The sequence below is a fragment of the Rattus norvegicus genome, chromosome 16 (assembly GCF_021556685.1).
Source record: "Rattus norvegicus strain SHRSP/BbbUtx chromosome 16, alternate assembly SHRSP_T2T, whole genome shotgun sequence".
In the NCBI taxonomy this organism is placed as follows: Eukaryota; Metazoa; Chordata; class Mammalia; order Rodentia; family Muridae; genus Rattus; species Rattus norvegicus.
In genome coordinates, this window is record NC_141549.1 from 78,258,846 (window position 1) to 78,275,093 (window position 16,248).

The 16,248-nt window shown below is 40.5% G+C and overlaps 2 protein-coding genes across 1 annotated transcript; one reads left to right on the top strand and one right to left on the bottom strand.

Annotated features, from left to right (window-relative positions):
• The window catches only part of Erich1 (glutamate-rich 1), a gene marked incomplete at its 5' end in the record, with an annotated part of 52,793,804 nt that overhangs the window by 47,388,286 nt on the left and 5,389,270 nt on the right, over positions 1-16,248 (top strand).
• Positions 757-7,761, bottom strand: Defb11 (defensin beta 11). Its single transcript, NM_001037505.2, is given in 2 exon segments — positions 757-1,008; positions 7,668-7,761. Coding segments are annotated over 2 exon segments (210 nt in total). The 5' UTR covers positions 7,729-7,761; the 3' UTR covers positions 757-859.

Below are 16,248 nucleotides of genomic sequence, written 5' to 3' on the forward strand. Positions count from 1 at the left end.
TGCTTGTGTGCTCTTGGTGGGTCCCTCTTGGGACAGTTATTGGTGCAAAAGTGGTGGTTTCACCTATGGGCTTAGGAGTGACAACTGGTCTCTGGGGAGACCAGCTTTCTCTGGGCAGTATTTGTATATGGAGGGCTGTGGGATAGCCTTAGCTACAGGCACAGATGAAGACCCTGTTTTTCTTTTTCTTTTTTTTTTTTTATGAGAAAGAATAGAGTGTAAGCTGTAGCGAGGGGGATCTAGTTGGAATTGAGGGAAGGGAAATATATAGTCAAAATATATTGAATGAAGAGCAAAACAAAGCAAAAATAAAGTGTGTGTGTGTGTGTATGTTTGTTGTTGTTGTTGTTGTTGACTAAAATAATGCTGATCTGAAAACTGAGACATTTTCCATAGGGAAAAAGCTTCGGTGGGACCATTTACTATTATAAATCAGGTGCTAATATAATGGCCATTCAGTGCCCTAAGCAGTGTAAGCCTAGGATCTGCAATGAATGGAGCCTTACTTAACTTTGAGACCATGGAAGAGTTACCCTTTGTTAGGCCCTAAAAGGCCTGAGACCTGTGTTTCCTGTACAGTCTTGTGCGGTTCTTCTGCACTGCTCACACGTGGTTCGGCAATAAATTAAAAAAAAAGATTGACATTGCTCAAATTATTACTCAGGACTAGGCAGGGTTTCTAGATTCCCCCTCTCCTGTTCCCAGCCAGGACATGAGGCTTGCATTTTCTCAAGTCTTTTTAAACCAAAACACTGGTTTCAATAGGATCTGAAGCAGATAAGCTTATCTGCTTAAATGTTTCCTTTATTAAAACATCAGTTACACATCTGTCACTTGGCTTCCATGTGCTTCCTTCCAGTCATCTTCTCCTCCTGCAGCAGTTTGCCGCATATGGGTAACAGCTACCCAGTCTTCTGTGAGGGCGAGGACAATAGTAACGGTAACAGTACCCTCCCTTACTGTGGCACTCCTGAAATCCCGAGACAGATCTTCTTAGAAAGCCAACAACTGCAAGGAGAGAGCAGATACCCTTTAGAGTCACAGGTATAATGCCAAATATTCGAGAATGTCTTGGAGGTGCAAGATACATAGTTAATGTGTCTAAGTTCAGGGGATAGTTTTCTCCTCCAAGAATTTTCATGAAATTGAACCTTGGAACAGGTAATGAAATCACACACTTGGCAAGGATGAACAGCAGAATTATGAGTGTGGCTTTTATGTTTGATGTTTAGACTTAAGCTCCTTCCCAATACACCCCCTATTCCATCTTCTTGTCCCTAAGATGCCATATACTCTATTTCTTAATGCTACAGGCATTACTGCACCGTGAACTTATTCTGAAGTGCCCCATTTCCCATTCTTAGTCAAATTGGTTCTTCTGACTCTGGTCCAACTTTCCAGACTTCTCACCACAATTTCCACCAACACCTATAATCATTAGTGTTATACTGATATGGTTGCCTTGTCTGCCTTCTGTGAGATATCAGAGAATAACATACAATGAATCCTAGATTAGTCTTCAACAGTATCCAGGATAGGACAAAATTACTCTATGATACACCTGGTAACCATCAAGTCATAATTTTACCCAGGTAAAATTCCTGCTCAGAGGGAAGTTCCAATCCTTTAGTGCCCTAGAGTGTGATAATGTTTGGGCACAGGCATTTACAGTTAATTGACATTAAATGAGGTATTCATATCAAACACTAATCTGACTTGATTGGCAGAAAATATATACAAAGCATTTTCTGTATTTATCACCAGCCAGGAGAAGAGGCTTTGTCTGTTCAAGTTTGTTCTCTGTAAAGTTGCTGAGTCCAATATGGTAGCCATTAACTTGATGCACCCATTCACATTTAAAGAAATTGAAATTTCAGTAGGAATACTTCTATCGCTCAATAGCTATGTTTTTCTTGTAGACTCTATCAGACTGGGCATGTATAGAACCTCTGTTTCATCACAGTAGTTGTGTTGCCATGGAGATGGAATGGTATATGAAGAAAATCTGCTTCTTATACCTTATCCACTGTTGGGAGAAGCATCTAGGATCAATGTCACCCAGTACATACAGAGTCCTCCTCATTGTCTGGTCTATAGTTCACATCCTATCTTTATGGCAACCTATTTCTTAAACATAATTGTCCATGACTGTTGTAACTTGTAATAGTGTAGATAAAATGTTACCAGGTAGGTTCATAATTGAACCAACCCTGCAATAGTCCATTTCTAGAGTTCATTTCCTGTCATGGAAGGTTCTCAATGCTAAGAAGAATCATACAAAAATTCTTAGTGTACCTCCAGTTTCATGATAGAATGATATTAAATGATTGTCTTTAACTAAGAAGGTAATTAGAATAGATAGAAGTGTTTAGAATCCATGGGTATTTACAGAGCCCTTTACACACACACACACACACACACACACACACACACACACACACACACACTATATGTATTATGTATTATTTATGTTTTGTCCTTTTTGATTTTCTGTATGCAAAAAATCCCTAATATAGGCATGGTAGCAAATATCAGTAATGTGATACTAATGAAATTTAAACCAAGGGAACAATGAGAATGATCAATGAAACAAAGAATTGGATCTTTAAAAAGATAAACATAAATAAAAGATTAAAGACAAATTCTTAATCAAAATTATTAAAAGAAAGGGAATAATTAAAGCAATGGGAATCTAATAAAATTAAAATTAGGGTTAAAAGAGGGGATGTTAGAAAACAAATCACAAGAAGATTGTTATAGAATACTTGAAAAATTATATTGCCATGAATTATCACATTTAGAAGAAAGGATAAATTCCTAATCACATTTGACTCATCAAACTGAATTGAAAGGCTATAAATAGTCTGAGAAGATTCATAATACACTAACCCGTGATAATGAACCAGTAGTAGAAAGAGGAACTCCATACTGGAATGTCATAAACTAGATAAGATTGAAGAAGTTAAGACGTGCATGCTGACAGGAACCGAATATAGATCTCTCCTGAAAGACACAGCCAGAGCATGCCAAATGCAAAGGCGAATGCTAGCAGCAAACCACTGAACTGAGAACGGGACCTCTGTTGGAGGAGTTAGAGAAAGGATTGAAAGAGCTGAAGGGGCTTGTAACCCCATAAGAACAACAATGCCAACCAATCAGAGCTTCCAGGGACTAAACCATTACCTGAAGACTATACATGGACTGAGTCCCGGCTCCAGCTGTATATGTAGCAGAGGATGGCCTTGTTAGGCACCAGTGGAAGGAGAAGCCCTTGGTCCTGCCAAGGTTGGACCCCCAGTGTAAGGGAACATTGGGGGAGGCAGTAAGGAGGGGTGGATGGGGAGAGGAACAACCTTACAGAAGAAGGGGAGGGGGAGGGAATAGGAGACTTATGGACAGGTAACTGGGAAGGGGAATAACATTTGAAATATCAAAAAAAAAACCCTCAAAAACAAACAAAACAAAACAAAAACCAAAAAGAACTAGTTCTCAAACTATTTCATAAAATAGTAAGGAAAAGAATGGTTCCAGATTAATTTTTCAAAGTAATTTTCATCCAGCTATAAAACTGAATAAAAGTATGTGTTAATTACTTTATTGCTGTGACAAAACACCAAAACCAAGGCAACTTATAGAAGGAAGGCTTCCACTTCAAGATGGAGGAGAGTCCATCACCATCAGGGCAGTAAAATGTGGCTACAGTCAAACATGGTGGCAGAAACAACCAAGGGCTCACATCTCAAACCACAATGAGGAAGCAGGGAATCTGACCTTGGGATAAGGGAAGGCTTCAAAGCTTCAAAGCTTGCCTCTAGTGACACACTTCCTTCAGCAAGGCCACACCTCAGACACCTTCTCAACTGGTTGCCAACTAGGGACCAAGTACTAACATGTCCAGGAGTATGTGGGTGGGGGACATCTCATTCAAACCATCACAGGGCAAAACAAGTGAAGAAATATATACACAGCTATTCTATGGTGGACATAGATTGCAATTTCCTAAATAAACAACACATTAAAGAGTTCATACATGAGTATAAAGTTGGTTTCATTGTAAGGTGCAAGAGAGGCGACAAGTAAATATAACCCGGAGGACAACTACATGACCATGTCAGGAGATGTAGGAAATGGCTTTGATCAAATGTAACATACATTTATGATAAAAGCCCTGAATGACTAGAAGCAGTGCAGCCACATGGCAATCCGTATGGACGGTCCTCACAAAACTAACCCTAGAAAAAATATGTGATCCACAGCACTAGCTCCGAGTGAGGACCTCTGGCATGTAAGCTAGCACAGCACAGAGGCACTGACAGATCCATGCTTCTTCAGTCGGTATTCATGGTAGCCATGGCACAGAACAGATATACATGTCCTTAAATAGATGAGTGTATTAAACAGATGAGTGCACATGTGGAGTTCTTTTCTGCCGAGAGAGAGAGAGAGAGAGAGAGAGAGAGAGAGAGAGAGAGAGAGAGAGAGAGGTATTTGTAAGAGAAATGATGAAAGTGTTGAGCATCATAGTAGAAGAATAAGCAAGACATGGAGTCATGTATTATGCATGTTCTCTCCTTCATGGAACCTAGAGACATAAATGAGTGCGTGAAGAAGAAAGGGCATTTGGAATATTGTATGGGAAAGGACAAATAAGGATGGAGTAATAAAGGAGTGAAGGTGATCAAAGTCCATGATATCCATGCATGAAAATGTCATGTGAACCACTGTATTGTATATTTAATACAAACTAGTTTGAAAAGCAAAAATAAATCTCATTACTTGAAGTTATCTTCTTTATTAGGGACACAAATGCAGGACTAGTGAACTTAGCATTTTATTTACTATGGTTCATTTTACATTATCAGAATTATTGAACAATGTCATGATTTACTATTTGCATTTGTGGAATTATTTTCCACATGTGTTTTATGGGAAGGGTTGCTTTCACTGTCCAGAGTATTTTTACCTGTGATTTCTACTGAAATTTGGTGGACTAGGAAAACACTTGGTGTACTCCTCAGTCATGTGACAAAGTTCTAAAAGTAATAGAAGTCTCACATCACACTTTACAATAGCCACGAATAATATAAAATATCTTGGTATAACTCTAATCAAGCAAGTGAAAGATCTGTATGACAAGAATGCCAAGTTCCTGAAGAAAGACACTGAAGAATACATCAGAATATGAAATGACCTCCTGTGCTCATGAATCAGTAGTATTTACACAGTGAAAATGGCCGTCTTAACAAAAGCAATCTTCAGATTCAGCAATCTCTCAAAACTCCAGTACAATCTTTTAATAGACCTTGAAAGGGCAGTTCTCAACTTCATATGCAAAAATAATAAACCAACGAGAGTCATAACAATTCTGCGCAATAAAAGAATTTTGGGAGTTGTTACCATCTCTTATATCAAGCTGCACTACAGAGCAATAGTGAGAAAAACTGCATAGTATTAGTACAGAAACATGTATGTTGATCAATGGAATTGAATCAAAGTCCCAGAAATAAGCCGACAAACCTATGGACACATGAATTTTGATTATGAAGCTAAAACCATTCAATAGAAAAAAGAAAGGATCTTCAGCAAATGGTGCTTGTGTAACTGGATGTCTACAAGGAGAAGAATGAAAATCTAGCCATATTTATTACCCTGCACAAAACTCAAGTTCAAGTGGATCAAGGACCTCAACACTAAATCCCATAGAAGAGAAAATGGGAAATAGGTTTGAACACATTGGTACAGGAGACAATTTCCTTAAAAGAATACCAATGGCTCGGGTTCTAAGGTCAACAATGGGCAAAGGCAATGTCATGAAACTGAAAAGCTTCTGTAGGGCAAAGGACACTGTCAATAGACAAAATGGCAGCCTACACATTGGGAAAGGATCTTCACCAACTCTCCATCTGAAAGAGGGCTGATATCCAAAAATATAACAAAAACAAGAGGTTAGGCACCACCAACTCAAATAACCCAATTAAAAAATAGGGCATAGAGCTAAAGAGAGAATTCTCAACAGAGGAATCTCAAGTGGCTGAAAGCATGTCCAGAAATGTTCAAAGTCTTTAATCATTAGGGAAATGCAAATCAAAACAACCCTGAGATTCTCTCTTATTATGGTCATAATCAAAAACTCAAGTGACAGCACCTGTGTGAAGATGTGAACACAGGGAAGCATCTTCCATGACTGGTGGGAGTGCAAACTTATAAATCCACTTCGGAAATCAATATGGCAGTTTCTTAGAAAACTGAGAATAGTTCTATCTCAAGAAGAAGTTATACCACTCCTGGGCATATACCCAAAAGATGTTCCTCTTTCTCACAAAGACACTTGCTTAACTATTTTCATAGCAGGTTTATTCCTAATCACCAGAAACTGGAAACAACCTAGATGTTCCTCAACTGAATAATGGATTAAGAAAATATAGTACATCTACATCATCCTGAGTGAGGTAACCTAGTTCCAAAAGGAAATGTGTAGTATGTATTCAACTATAAATGGATATTAGCCATAAAATAAAGGGTGCCTATGCTACACTCCTCAGACCCTGGACTGGGAGGAACGTACAAACAAGGATGCTTGAGTCTCACTTGAAAGGGAGAATAGAATGGTTGTGGAAGGCAGATGAAGAGAAGGGTATGGGTAGGAGAGGGGTTTGGGGTCAGGTGTGAGAGGGGCATGGGTCACGATGGTCCATACATGTATGAAAATCTGCAATTCATGGGGCTGGGGATTATCTGCAGAAAGAGACAGAGACCTGAGATAGAGGAGGCACTAAAGAATCGGAGGGGGCGTGTCCTTAGCTGAGACTGACAGCATTGGGGATATGGAGCCAGGGAAGGCTGCCTCCCATGGCCAGGCAGTAAACATGAGAAAACCAACCCCAAGTTTATCCTGTCTGTAAGAAATGCATGGAGTGTGGATGGAGTGCAGCTGGGGGAGCCAATAACAAGCCCAACTTGAGACCCATACCATGGAAAAGCACCAATCCCTGACACAATTTGGGATATTCTGTTCTGCTTGCAGATAGGAGTCTACCATGGCTGTCCTGTGAGGGGCTCCACCCAACAACTGACTCAGACACATGTAGACACCCACAGTCTAACTGTGGATGGAGCTTGGTGACCCTTGAGAAGGATTGAAGGCCCTGAAGGGGATAGAATGTCCACAGGCAGACCAACAGAATCAAGTAACTTGGACCCTTCCAGCTCTCAGAGTCTGACTGGACTACCAACCAAAGAACATATACGGGCTATACTTAGGCTTCCTTGCACATATGTCATAGATATGCAGCTTGGTATCCATGTGGGCCTCCAACAACTGAAGTTGAGTGTACTCCAGAAGCTGTTGCTTGTATGTGGGATATGTTCTTGAAGTTGGGCTTCCTTGTCTGGCGTCAGTGGGAGAGGAAGTGCCTAGCCTTACAAGGACTTGCAGTACTGGGATGGGGGGGTTACCTAGAGGGGCAACAAAAGCTTAGAGGAGAAGGGGATGGGGGAAGGATTGTGGGAGGGGCACTGGAGATTGCCAGTGAATGGGATGTAAAGTGAGTAGGTAAGTAAATAAATACATCCACCAGAATCCATGCCAGGATTTCTGCTTCTACAGGATCAGGTTTCTGCCTCTATGTCCCCAGTCCTGAGCAGGGGCTGCAGCCCCTCAGGCTTACCTGGAGTGTCATAGGAGAAAAGGAGGCAGCCTATCAGCAGCAGAGAGCAGAGAGTCCTCATGGCAGGCAGAATGAGCACTCAGACTCCTGAGAGGGTCAGTAACTCCAGCAGGACTGAGAGTCTCAAGAATGCTGAGGGTTGACTGCAGCTGTGGGTGAAGCTCATGAACTCGCCCTCCTGCTGTGTGTCCTGAGGCATTTCCAGTGTTGATGATGTGTGTTATGCTATGCTCTGCAGGGATTTTTCTTTCATGCTGGGAGCTCTATTTTATTGCTTCATGCCTGGATTCCTGGACCTTTCAGGGTAGAGAGTCTGAATGTTCTCTGTCAATGTAGCACATGGTAATATCTTTCTGGCCAAAATGAATCAGAACGACTATAAGAGAGAGAAGCCTGGCAGTCTACTAGGATAGGTCAGCTGCAACCCCTGTCTGAACAGAAGCTAAGCTGATTGAGGAATGAGAGTTTTTTCTCAGTAGTAGCTGTTGCCCCTCTTTCTAAATCAATCAATCAATCAATCAATCAATCAATGAATTCACTTTACATCCTGATCACAGCCCCCTCTCTCCTCTCATTCCAGCCACACCCTTACAGATTCTACCTCTCCAAATCCCCTCCCTTCCTCCTCAGAGAAAGGGAAATCCCCCTTGGGTAACACCTTGCCCTGGGACATCCAGTTCCAGCAGGACTAAGCACATCTTTTTTCACTGAGACCAGAAAAGGCAGTCAGCTAGGAGAAAGGGATCTAAAGGCAGGCAACAGAGTCAGCCCCTATTCCAATTGTTAGGAGACCCACATGAAGACCAAGCTTGCATATCTTATACAAATGTGTAGGGAACTAGGTCCAGTATCTCCATATTCTTTGGTTGATGGTTCAGTTTCTGTGAACCCCCATGTGCCCAAGTTAGTTGACTCTGTAGGTTTTCTTGTGTATTCTTGACCCTCTTGGCTCCATCAATTCTAGCCCAAACTCTTCTACAAGAATTTCATCTAATATTTGGCTGTGGATCTCAGAATCTGTTTCTATCAGCTGCTGGATGAAGCCATTTAAGAGACAGTTATGATAGGCTCCTGTCCGCAAGCATAGTGTCAGAGGTTGGCTCTTTCACTCTGGGTCTCAAATTGGGCCAGCATTGGCTGGCCATTTCCTCAATCTCTGTTCCCTGTTTATCCCTGTGCACTTTGTAGGTAGGAGAAATGTTGAGTTGAAGTTTTTTGTGGATGAGTGGATGATGTTCCCATTCCTTTGCTGGAAGTCGTACTTGTCTACAGGAGGTGACCACTGATGTTTCCATAGTCCCAGCTGTTAGGTGTCTCAACTAGCGTCATCTTCATAGACTCCCGGTAGCCTTCCCTGCCTCAGATCTCTGGCCAGTGCCAGGAATTTGTCCTACTTATTTTCATTCTCACTCTCAGCCTTCTCCCTTACCCCCACATCTGATTACCATCCATATGCCCCTCTCCACCCTTTCCCATGCAGTTGCCCCCCTCTATCATCCTCCAATTCTATTTAATTTCTGTTCTGAGAAAGATCCATCCATCCATCCTTCCTTGGGCCTTCTTTGTAATTTGGCTTCTTTGTGTTTGTGGAGTGGAGCCTGGTTTTCCTTTACTTTATGACTAATGTCCACTTCTCAGTGAGTGCACATCATGCAGGTCCTTTTGGGTCAGGGATACCTCACTCAGGATGATCTGTTCTAGTTCTATGCATTTACTTCCAAATTTCATGATTTGCTTTTTTCTTTTAAATTGCTGAGTAGTATTCTGTTGTGTAGTTTAACCACATTTACTTTATCCATTCGTCTGTTGAGGGACATCTAGGTTGTTTCCATTTTTTGGTTATTATCAGTAAAGCTGCTCTGGCCATAGTGGAACAAGTGTCCTTGTGTTATAGTGGAGCATCTTCTGGGTATATGCCCAGAAATAGTGTAGCTGGGTCTTGGGGTAGGGGTAAGGCTATTCCCAATTATCTGAAAAACCACTGCAATTGGCTACACTGTTCTACAAGACAGGGACTTCTTTTTTTTTTTTTTCTCCATCTTTATTAACTTGGGTATTTCTTACTTACATTTTGATTGTTATTCCCTTTCCCGGTTTCCGGGCCAACATCCCCCAATCCCTCCCCTTCTCCTTCTATATGGGTGTTCCCCTCCCCATCCTCCCCCATTACCATCCTCCCCACAACAGTCATGTTCACTGGGGGTTCAGTCTTGGCAGGACCAAAGGTTTCCCCTTCCACTGGTGCTCTTACTAGTCTATTCATTGCTACCTGTGAGGTCAGAGTCCAGGGTCAGTCCATGTATAGTCTTTGGGTAGTGGCTTAGTCCCTGGAAGTTCTGGTTGGTTGGCATTGTTGTTCATATGGGGTCTCGAGCCCCTTCAAACTCTTTCAGTCCTTTCTTTGATTTCTTCAACGGGGGTCCCGTTCTCAGTTCAGTGCTGGCATTCGCCTATGTATTTGCTGTAATCTGGCTGTGTCTTTCAGGAGAGATCTACATCCGGTTCCTGTCAGCTTGCACTTCTTTGCTTCATCCATCTTATCTAGTTCGGTGGCTGTATATGTATAGGCCACATGAGGGGCAGGCTCTGAATGGGTGTTCCTTCTGCCTCTGTTCTACACTTTGCCTCCCTATTCCTTCCCAAGGGTATTCTTGTTCCTCCTTTAAAGAAGGAGTGAAGCATTCACATTTTGGTCATCCTTCTTGAGTTTCATGTGTTCTGTGCATCTAGGGTAATTTGATCATTTGGGCTAATATCCACTTATCAATGAGTGCATACCATGTGTGTTTTTCTGGGATTGGGTTACCTCACTCAGAATGATATTTTCCAGTTCCAACCATTTGCCTATGAACTTCATAAAGTCATTGTTTTTGATAGCTGAGTAATATTCCATTGTGTAAATGTACCACAATTTCTGTATTCATTCCTCTGTTGAAGGGCATCTGGATTCTTTCCAGCTTCTGGCTATTATAAATAAGGCTGCTATGAACATAGTGGAACATGTGTCTTTGTTATATGTTGGGGCATCTTTTGGGTATATGCCCAAGAGAGGTATAGCTGGGTCTTCAGGTAGTTCAATGTCCAATTTTCTGAGGAACCTCCAGACTGATTTCCAGAATGGTTGTACCAGTCTGCAATCCCACCAACAATGGAGGAGTGTTCCTCTTTCTCCACATCCTCACCAGCATCTGCTGCGTTTTTGATCTTAGCCATTCTCACTGGTGTGAGCTGGAATCTCAGAGTTGTTTTGATTTGCATTTCCCTTATGACTAAAGATGTTGAACATTTCTTTAGGTGTTTCTCAGCCATTCAGCATTCCTCAGCTGTGAATTCCTTCTTTAGCTCTGAACCTCATTTTTTAATAAGGCTATTTGTCTCCCTTCAGTCTAACTTCTTGAGTTCTTTGTATATTTTGGATATAAGCCCTCTATCAGTTGTAGGATTGGTAAAGATCTTTTCCCAATCTGTTGGTTGCCGTTTTGTCCTAACAACAGTGTCCTTTGCCTTACAGAAGCTTTGCAGTTTTATGAGATCCCATTTGTCGATTCTTGATCTTGGAGCATAAGGCATTGGAGTTGTGTTAAGGAAATTTTCTCCAATGCCAATGTGTTCGAGGTTCTTCCCCACTTTTTCCTCTATTAGTTTGAATGTATCTGGTTTGATGTGGAGGTCCTTGATCCACTTGGAGTTAAGCTTTGTACAGGGTGATAAGAATGGATCGATCTGCATTCTTCTACATGTTGACCTCCAGTTGAACCAGCACCATTTACTGAAAATGCTATCCTTTTTCCATTGGATGGTTTTAGCTCCTTTGTCAAAAATCAAGTGACCATAGGTGTGTGGGTTCATTTCTGGGTCTTCAATTCTATCCCACTGGTCTATCTGTCTGTCTCTGTACCAATACCATGCAGTTTTTATCACTATTGCTCTGTAATACTGCTTGAGTTCAGGTTTAGTTGATTTCCCTAGAAGTCCTTTTATTGTTGAGGATAGTTTTAGCTCTCCTGGGTTTTTTGTTATTCCAGATGAATTTATAAATTGTTCTGTCTAACTCTCTGAAGAATTGGATTGGAATTTTGATGGGGATTGCATTGAATCTGTAGGTTGCTTTTGGTAAAATGGCCATTTTTACTATATTAATCCTGCCAATCCATGAGAGTGGGAAATCTTTCCATCTTCTGAGATCTTCTTCAATTTCTTTCTTCAGAGGCTTGAAGTTCTTATCATACAGATCTTTCACTTGCTTGGTTAAAGTCACACCAAGGTATTTTATATCATTTGGGAGTATTATGAAGGGTGTCTTTCCCTAATTTCTTTCTTGGCTTGTTTCTCTTTTGTGTAGAGGAAGGCTACTGATTTATTTGAGTTAATTTTATACCCAGCCACTTTGCTGAAGGTGTTTATCAGTTTTAGTAGTTCTCTGGTAGAACTTTTGGGGTCACTGAAGTATACAATCATCTCATCTGCAAATTGTGAAATTTTGACTTCTTCCTTTCCAATCTGTATCCCTTTGATCTCCTTTTGTTGTCTGATTGCTCTGGCTAGGACTTTGAGAACTATATTGAATAAGTAGGGAGAGTGTGGGCAGCATTGTCTAGTCCCTGATTTTAGTGGGATTGCTCCAAGTTTCTCTCCATTTAGTTTAGTATTAGCTACTGGTTTTCTGTATATGACTTTTACTATGTTTAGGTATGGGCCTTAACTTCCTGTTCTTTCCAGGACTTTTATCATGAAGGGGTGTTGAATGTTGTCAAATGCTTTCTCAGCATCTAATGAAATGATCATGTGGTTTTTATCTTTCAGTTTGTTTATATAGTGAATTACATTGATAGTTTTCCATAAATTAAACCATCCCTGCATCTCTGGAATGAAGCCTACTTGATCATGATGGATGATTGTTTTGATGTGCTCTTGGATTCGGTTTGCTAGAATTTTATTGAGTATCTTTGTGTTGATATTTATAAGGGAAATTGGTCTGAAGTTCTCTTTCTTTGTTGGGTCTCTTTGTGGTTTAGGTATAAGAGTAATTGTGGCTTCATAGAAGGAATTTGGTAGCGCCCCATCTGTTTCAATTTCATGGAATAGTTTGGATAGTATTGGTATGAGGTCTTCTATGAAGGTCTGATAGAATTCTGCACTGAATCCATCTGGACCTGGGCTCTTTTTGGTTGGGAGACTTTTAATGACTGCTTCTATTTCTTTAGGAGTTATGGGGTTGTTTAAATGGTTTATCTGTTCCTCATTTAACTTCGGTATCTGGTATGTGTCTAGAAAATAGTCCATTTCCTGCAGATTTTCAAGTTTTATTGAATATAGGCTTTTGTAGTAGGATCTGATGATTTTTTAAATTTCCTATGGCTCTGTTGTTATGTCTCCCTTTTCATTTCTGATTTTGTTAATTTGGACACACTCTTTGTCCTTTGGTTAGTCTGGCTAAGGGTTTATCTATCTTGTTGATTTTCTCAAAGAATCAGCTTTTGGTTCTGTTGATTCTTTGTATAGTCCTTTTTGTTTCTACTTGGTTGATTTCAGCTCTGAGTTTGATTATTTCCTGCCTTCTACTCCTCCTGGGTGTGTTTGGTTCTTTTTGTTCTAGAGCTTTTAGGTGTGCTGTCAAGCTGCTGATATATGCTCTCTCCTGTTTCTTTCTGCAGGCACTCAGAGCTATGAGTTTTCCTCTTAGCACAGCTTTCATTGTGTCCCATAAGTTTGGGTATGTAGTACCTTCACTTTCATCAAATTCTAAGAAGTCTTTAATTTGTTTCTTTATTTCTTCCTTGACCAGGTTATCATTGAGTAGAGCATTGTTCAACTTCCATGTATATGTGGGCGTTCTTTCCTTACTCTTATTGAAGAACAGCTTTAGACCGTGGTTGTCTGATAGGATGCATGGGATTATTTCTATCTTTCTGTATCTGTTGAGGCCTAAGACAGGGACTTCTTTACACCATTTGCAACATATATATCTTTACCACATGGTGTCACACACTCTTAGTTACTGCCATTTCAGCTGAGGAAGCAGCTGGAAGTAAAGATCTATCAAGTATCTTATGCTTTGGACCAGGGCTGCTCTGAACTCATGGGATAAAGGAATAAAGCCATAGGAGATGTGTGAGGTAAAAACAGATGCAGAACAGAAAAAAACAATGCCACATATTCCAAAAAGTAAAGAATGACAAGCTCTTGGGCTGTGAAGAATATGGGAGAAGGATGTGGGCAAACAGGTCAGTGGGAGAATTGACTGGGTGAGCAATTTCTCCAGAAGGCTCCATATTACCATGGTCTTGTAGTTTGCTACATTGGCAAAAGAAAATCCATTGCTGCTTTCTGTTAGTCACTTGTCAGACTTTGTTAGAGCAAAGTACCCCACCAAAACTTTACTGGAAAAGAACTTTGTAAATTGCCTCTGATTCTGGCCTGAGGACAGGGACACTCCTGTTCTCAATGTGCATGCACTGTCTTTGCAGTGTGTTAATCTCTCCCAGGATTCCAAGCATTCATGGCAATTTAGGCATTTCTGTTCATGAAATATATCACTTGGAATCCCCGGAGGCCCCAGCCCAGGGGAAATCAGTTATCCTTCCCAAGCCTTCATATTATTAATTAAATATTACTATAATTTTTCATACTATGGACACTTTAGATATTCTCAGAAGAAAAGGAGTCACAGATTTACCATATTCTTCCACCTGCAGCAAAGATCTCATTCTGAGTCCTGCACAGATTAAGCTTTCTCAATAACTGGGATCCTAAAACTGTGAGCCTCCCCCAGTCTGCCTGGCTGCTGTCCTTGTCCTCCTGGTCTCATGAAACAGCCCTCCACCAGCTGACATGAACAATGTCTCTCATCAACACAGGGAGTTCGTTACTATTTAACAGGCATAACTGAATATTTGACTGGTTTAAGAAAGTAGTGACTCTAGCTTCTTCTTTAGCATCTATGGTCTCTGTAGTCATGGGCAGAGGCTTATAGAACTAGGCATGAATACTTCCTGTTGATCAGTCTTACATTCAATTAGACTCTATTTTTAATTTTTTGTCAGAAAGTATAGGATCTTTTCTTTTAGCTGGTGGTTGTTTTTTTAATTTATACTGGTTTGTTTTATTTGACAAGAGTTGATATAATCCAAAAGGCTCCCAAACTTCCTGTGTTGTTGCAGATGATTTAAAACTTGTCATCCTCCTGCTTCAACACCTATTGATGGCATATACCCTGATGGTAGGTCATTGTGGAGTTGCGGATCAAAGCCAGGATTTATAGATGTTGGACAAAGACTCAGCCATCTGAGCTACATCTTCAGTTCTTGTTTTTGTTTTGTAAAGTGGTGGCAATCTACTGCTCTTTGCGCGTGGTATCTCCTTTTCTCTCTCATTTTTCTATATTTTTCCAACAAGAATTCTGAGATTTTATACTTCTTTCCCCTGACCTTTTCCCACTTTGTTTCACTAGAGAATATCTTGTGTGTGCGGAATGTATTCTTATCTTTCCCCCCTCACCTCTTACATTTTAGAGTGTACCCATTTACTTAAATTTTCTTTTCCTGTTTTATTTTTTCTCATTAGATAGTAATTATGAAATGTCAAGTATCTTTTTTCTAGTCTCTGATCCTCACCCTGAACATTTTGCTCCCGTCTGCTATCGTGACATGGCAGTTTGGACCAGCTTCCCGTGGCTCAGTTCTTCAGGTTCACAACACCCTACCCTTGCTGTAGTGTTTGCCTGTGCATTTAAGATTAAGGATGATGCTCCAAGCTCTCTTTTGTGGAAGCAGTGGGAGCAGAGTGTCCTTTCAAATGGTTCAATTGCAAGATGTTTCCCTAATAAGTTTTTCTTTATAGTCAAAGCAACTTGCATTCCTAAGGTATGATGGTCAGAGCTGATGTTTTCTTTTTAGTGTGCAGGGTGTAGAGTAGGAGAGTGTGTACCTGTATGGTGGCACTGAAGATGGTTTGATATCTAAGATTATTTATTAATGTGTCTCTGGGTGTGTCAGTTCTTTGATCGAACAGTGATTCTGAGACAGGATATTTTAGATAATCTCCTTTTTTGTTTGTGAAATGGTCAATAAGATGTGGTAATGGGAAACAGATAGAACATATAAGAAGCAAGGTTAATTGTTTTGTGTTAATATATTGCACGTTCAACTTGTTATGTCATGACTAGTTAATACCCATGAAAGGCCTCCCTTTTTCTGAAAAGAACTGGAGGAGGAGCAGATGAATGTTTGGGGTAGGGGAAGAAGGGAATTAGTGTGAGGAGGGACTGAGGAAGAGAAATCATGGTTGGGATGTACAATATTAAAAAGGTAAAAATTTAAAAGCATTTAAAACTTTCAATAAAATTATTACTTTGAGAATTTCATACAGTGACTTATTATCTTATTTTCCTGTATCACCAACCCCTTGCAGATGTACAACCATTTCCCTGTACACACAACCCCCGTGGCTCTCTTAAACCTACTGAGTCCAGTTCATGTCTTTTAATTCTTGTTCTCCAGTGTAGGCCTTATATTGAGTATGGTCTATGTGCTATTGTGAATATGTATATCTTCATATTATTACAGAAAACTGACTGTGCCCT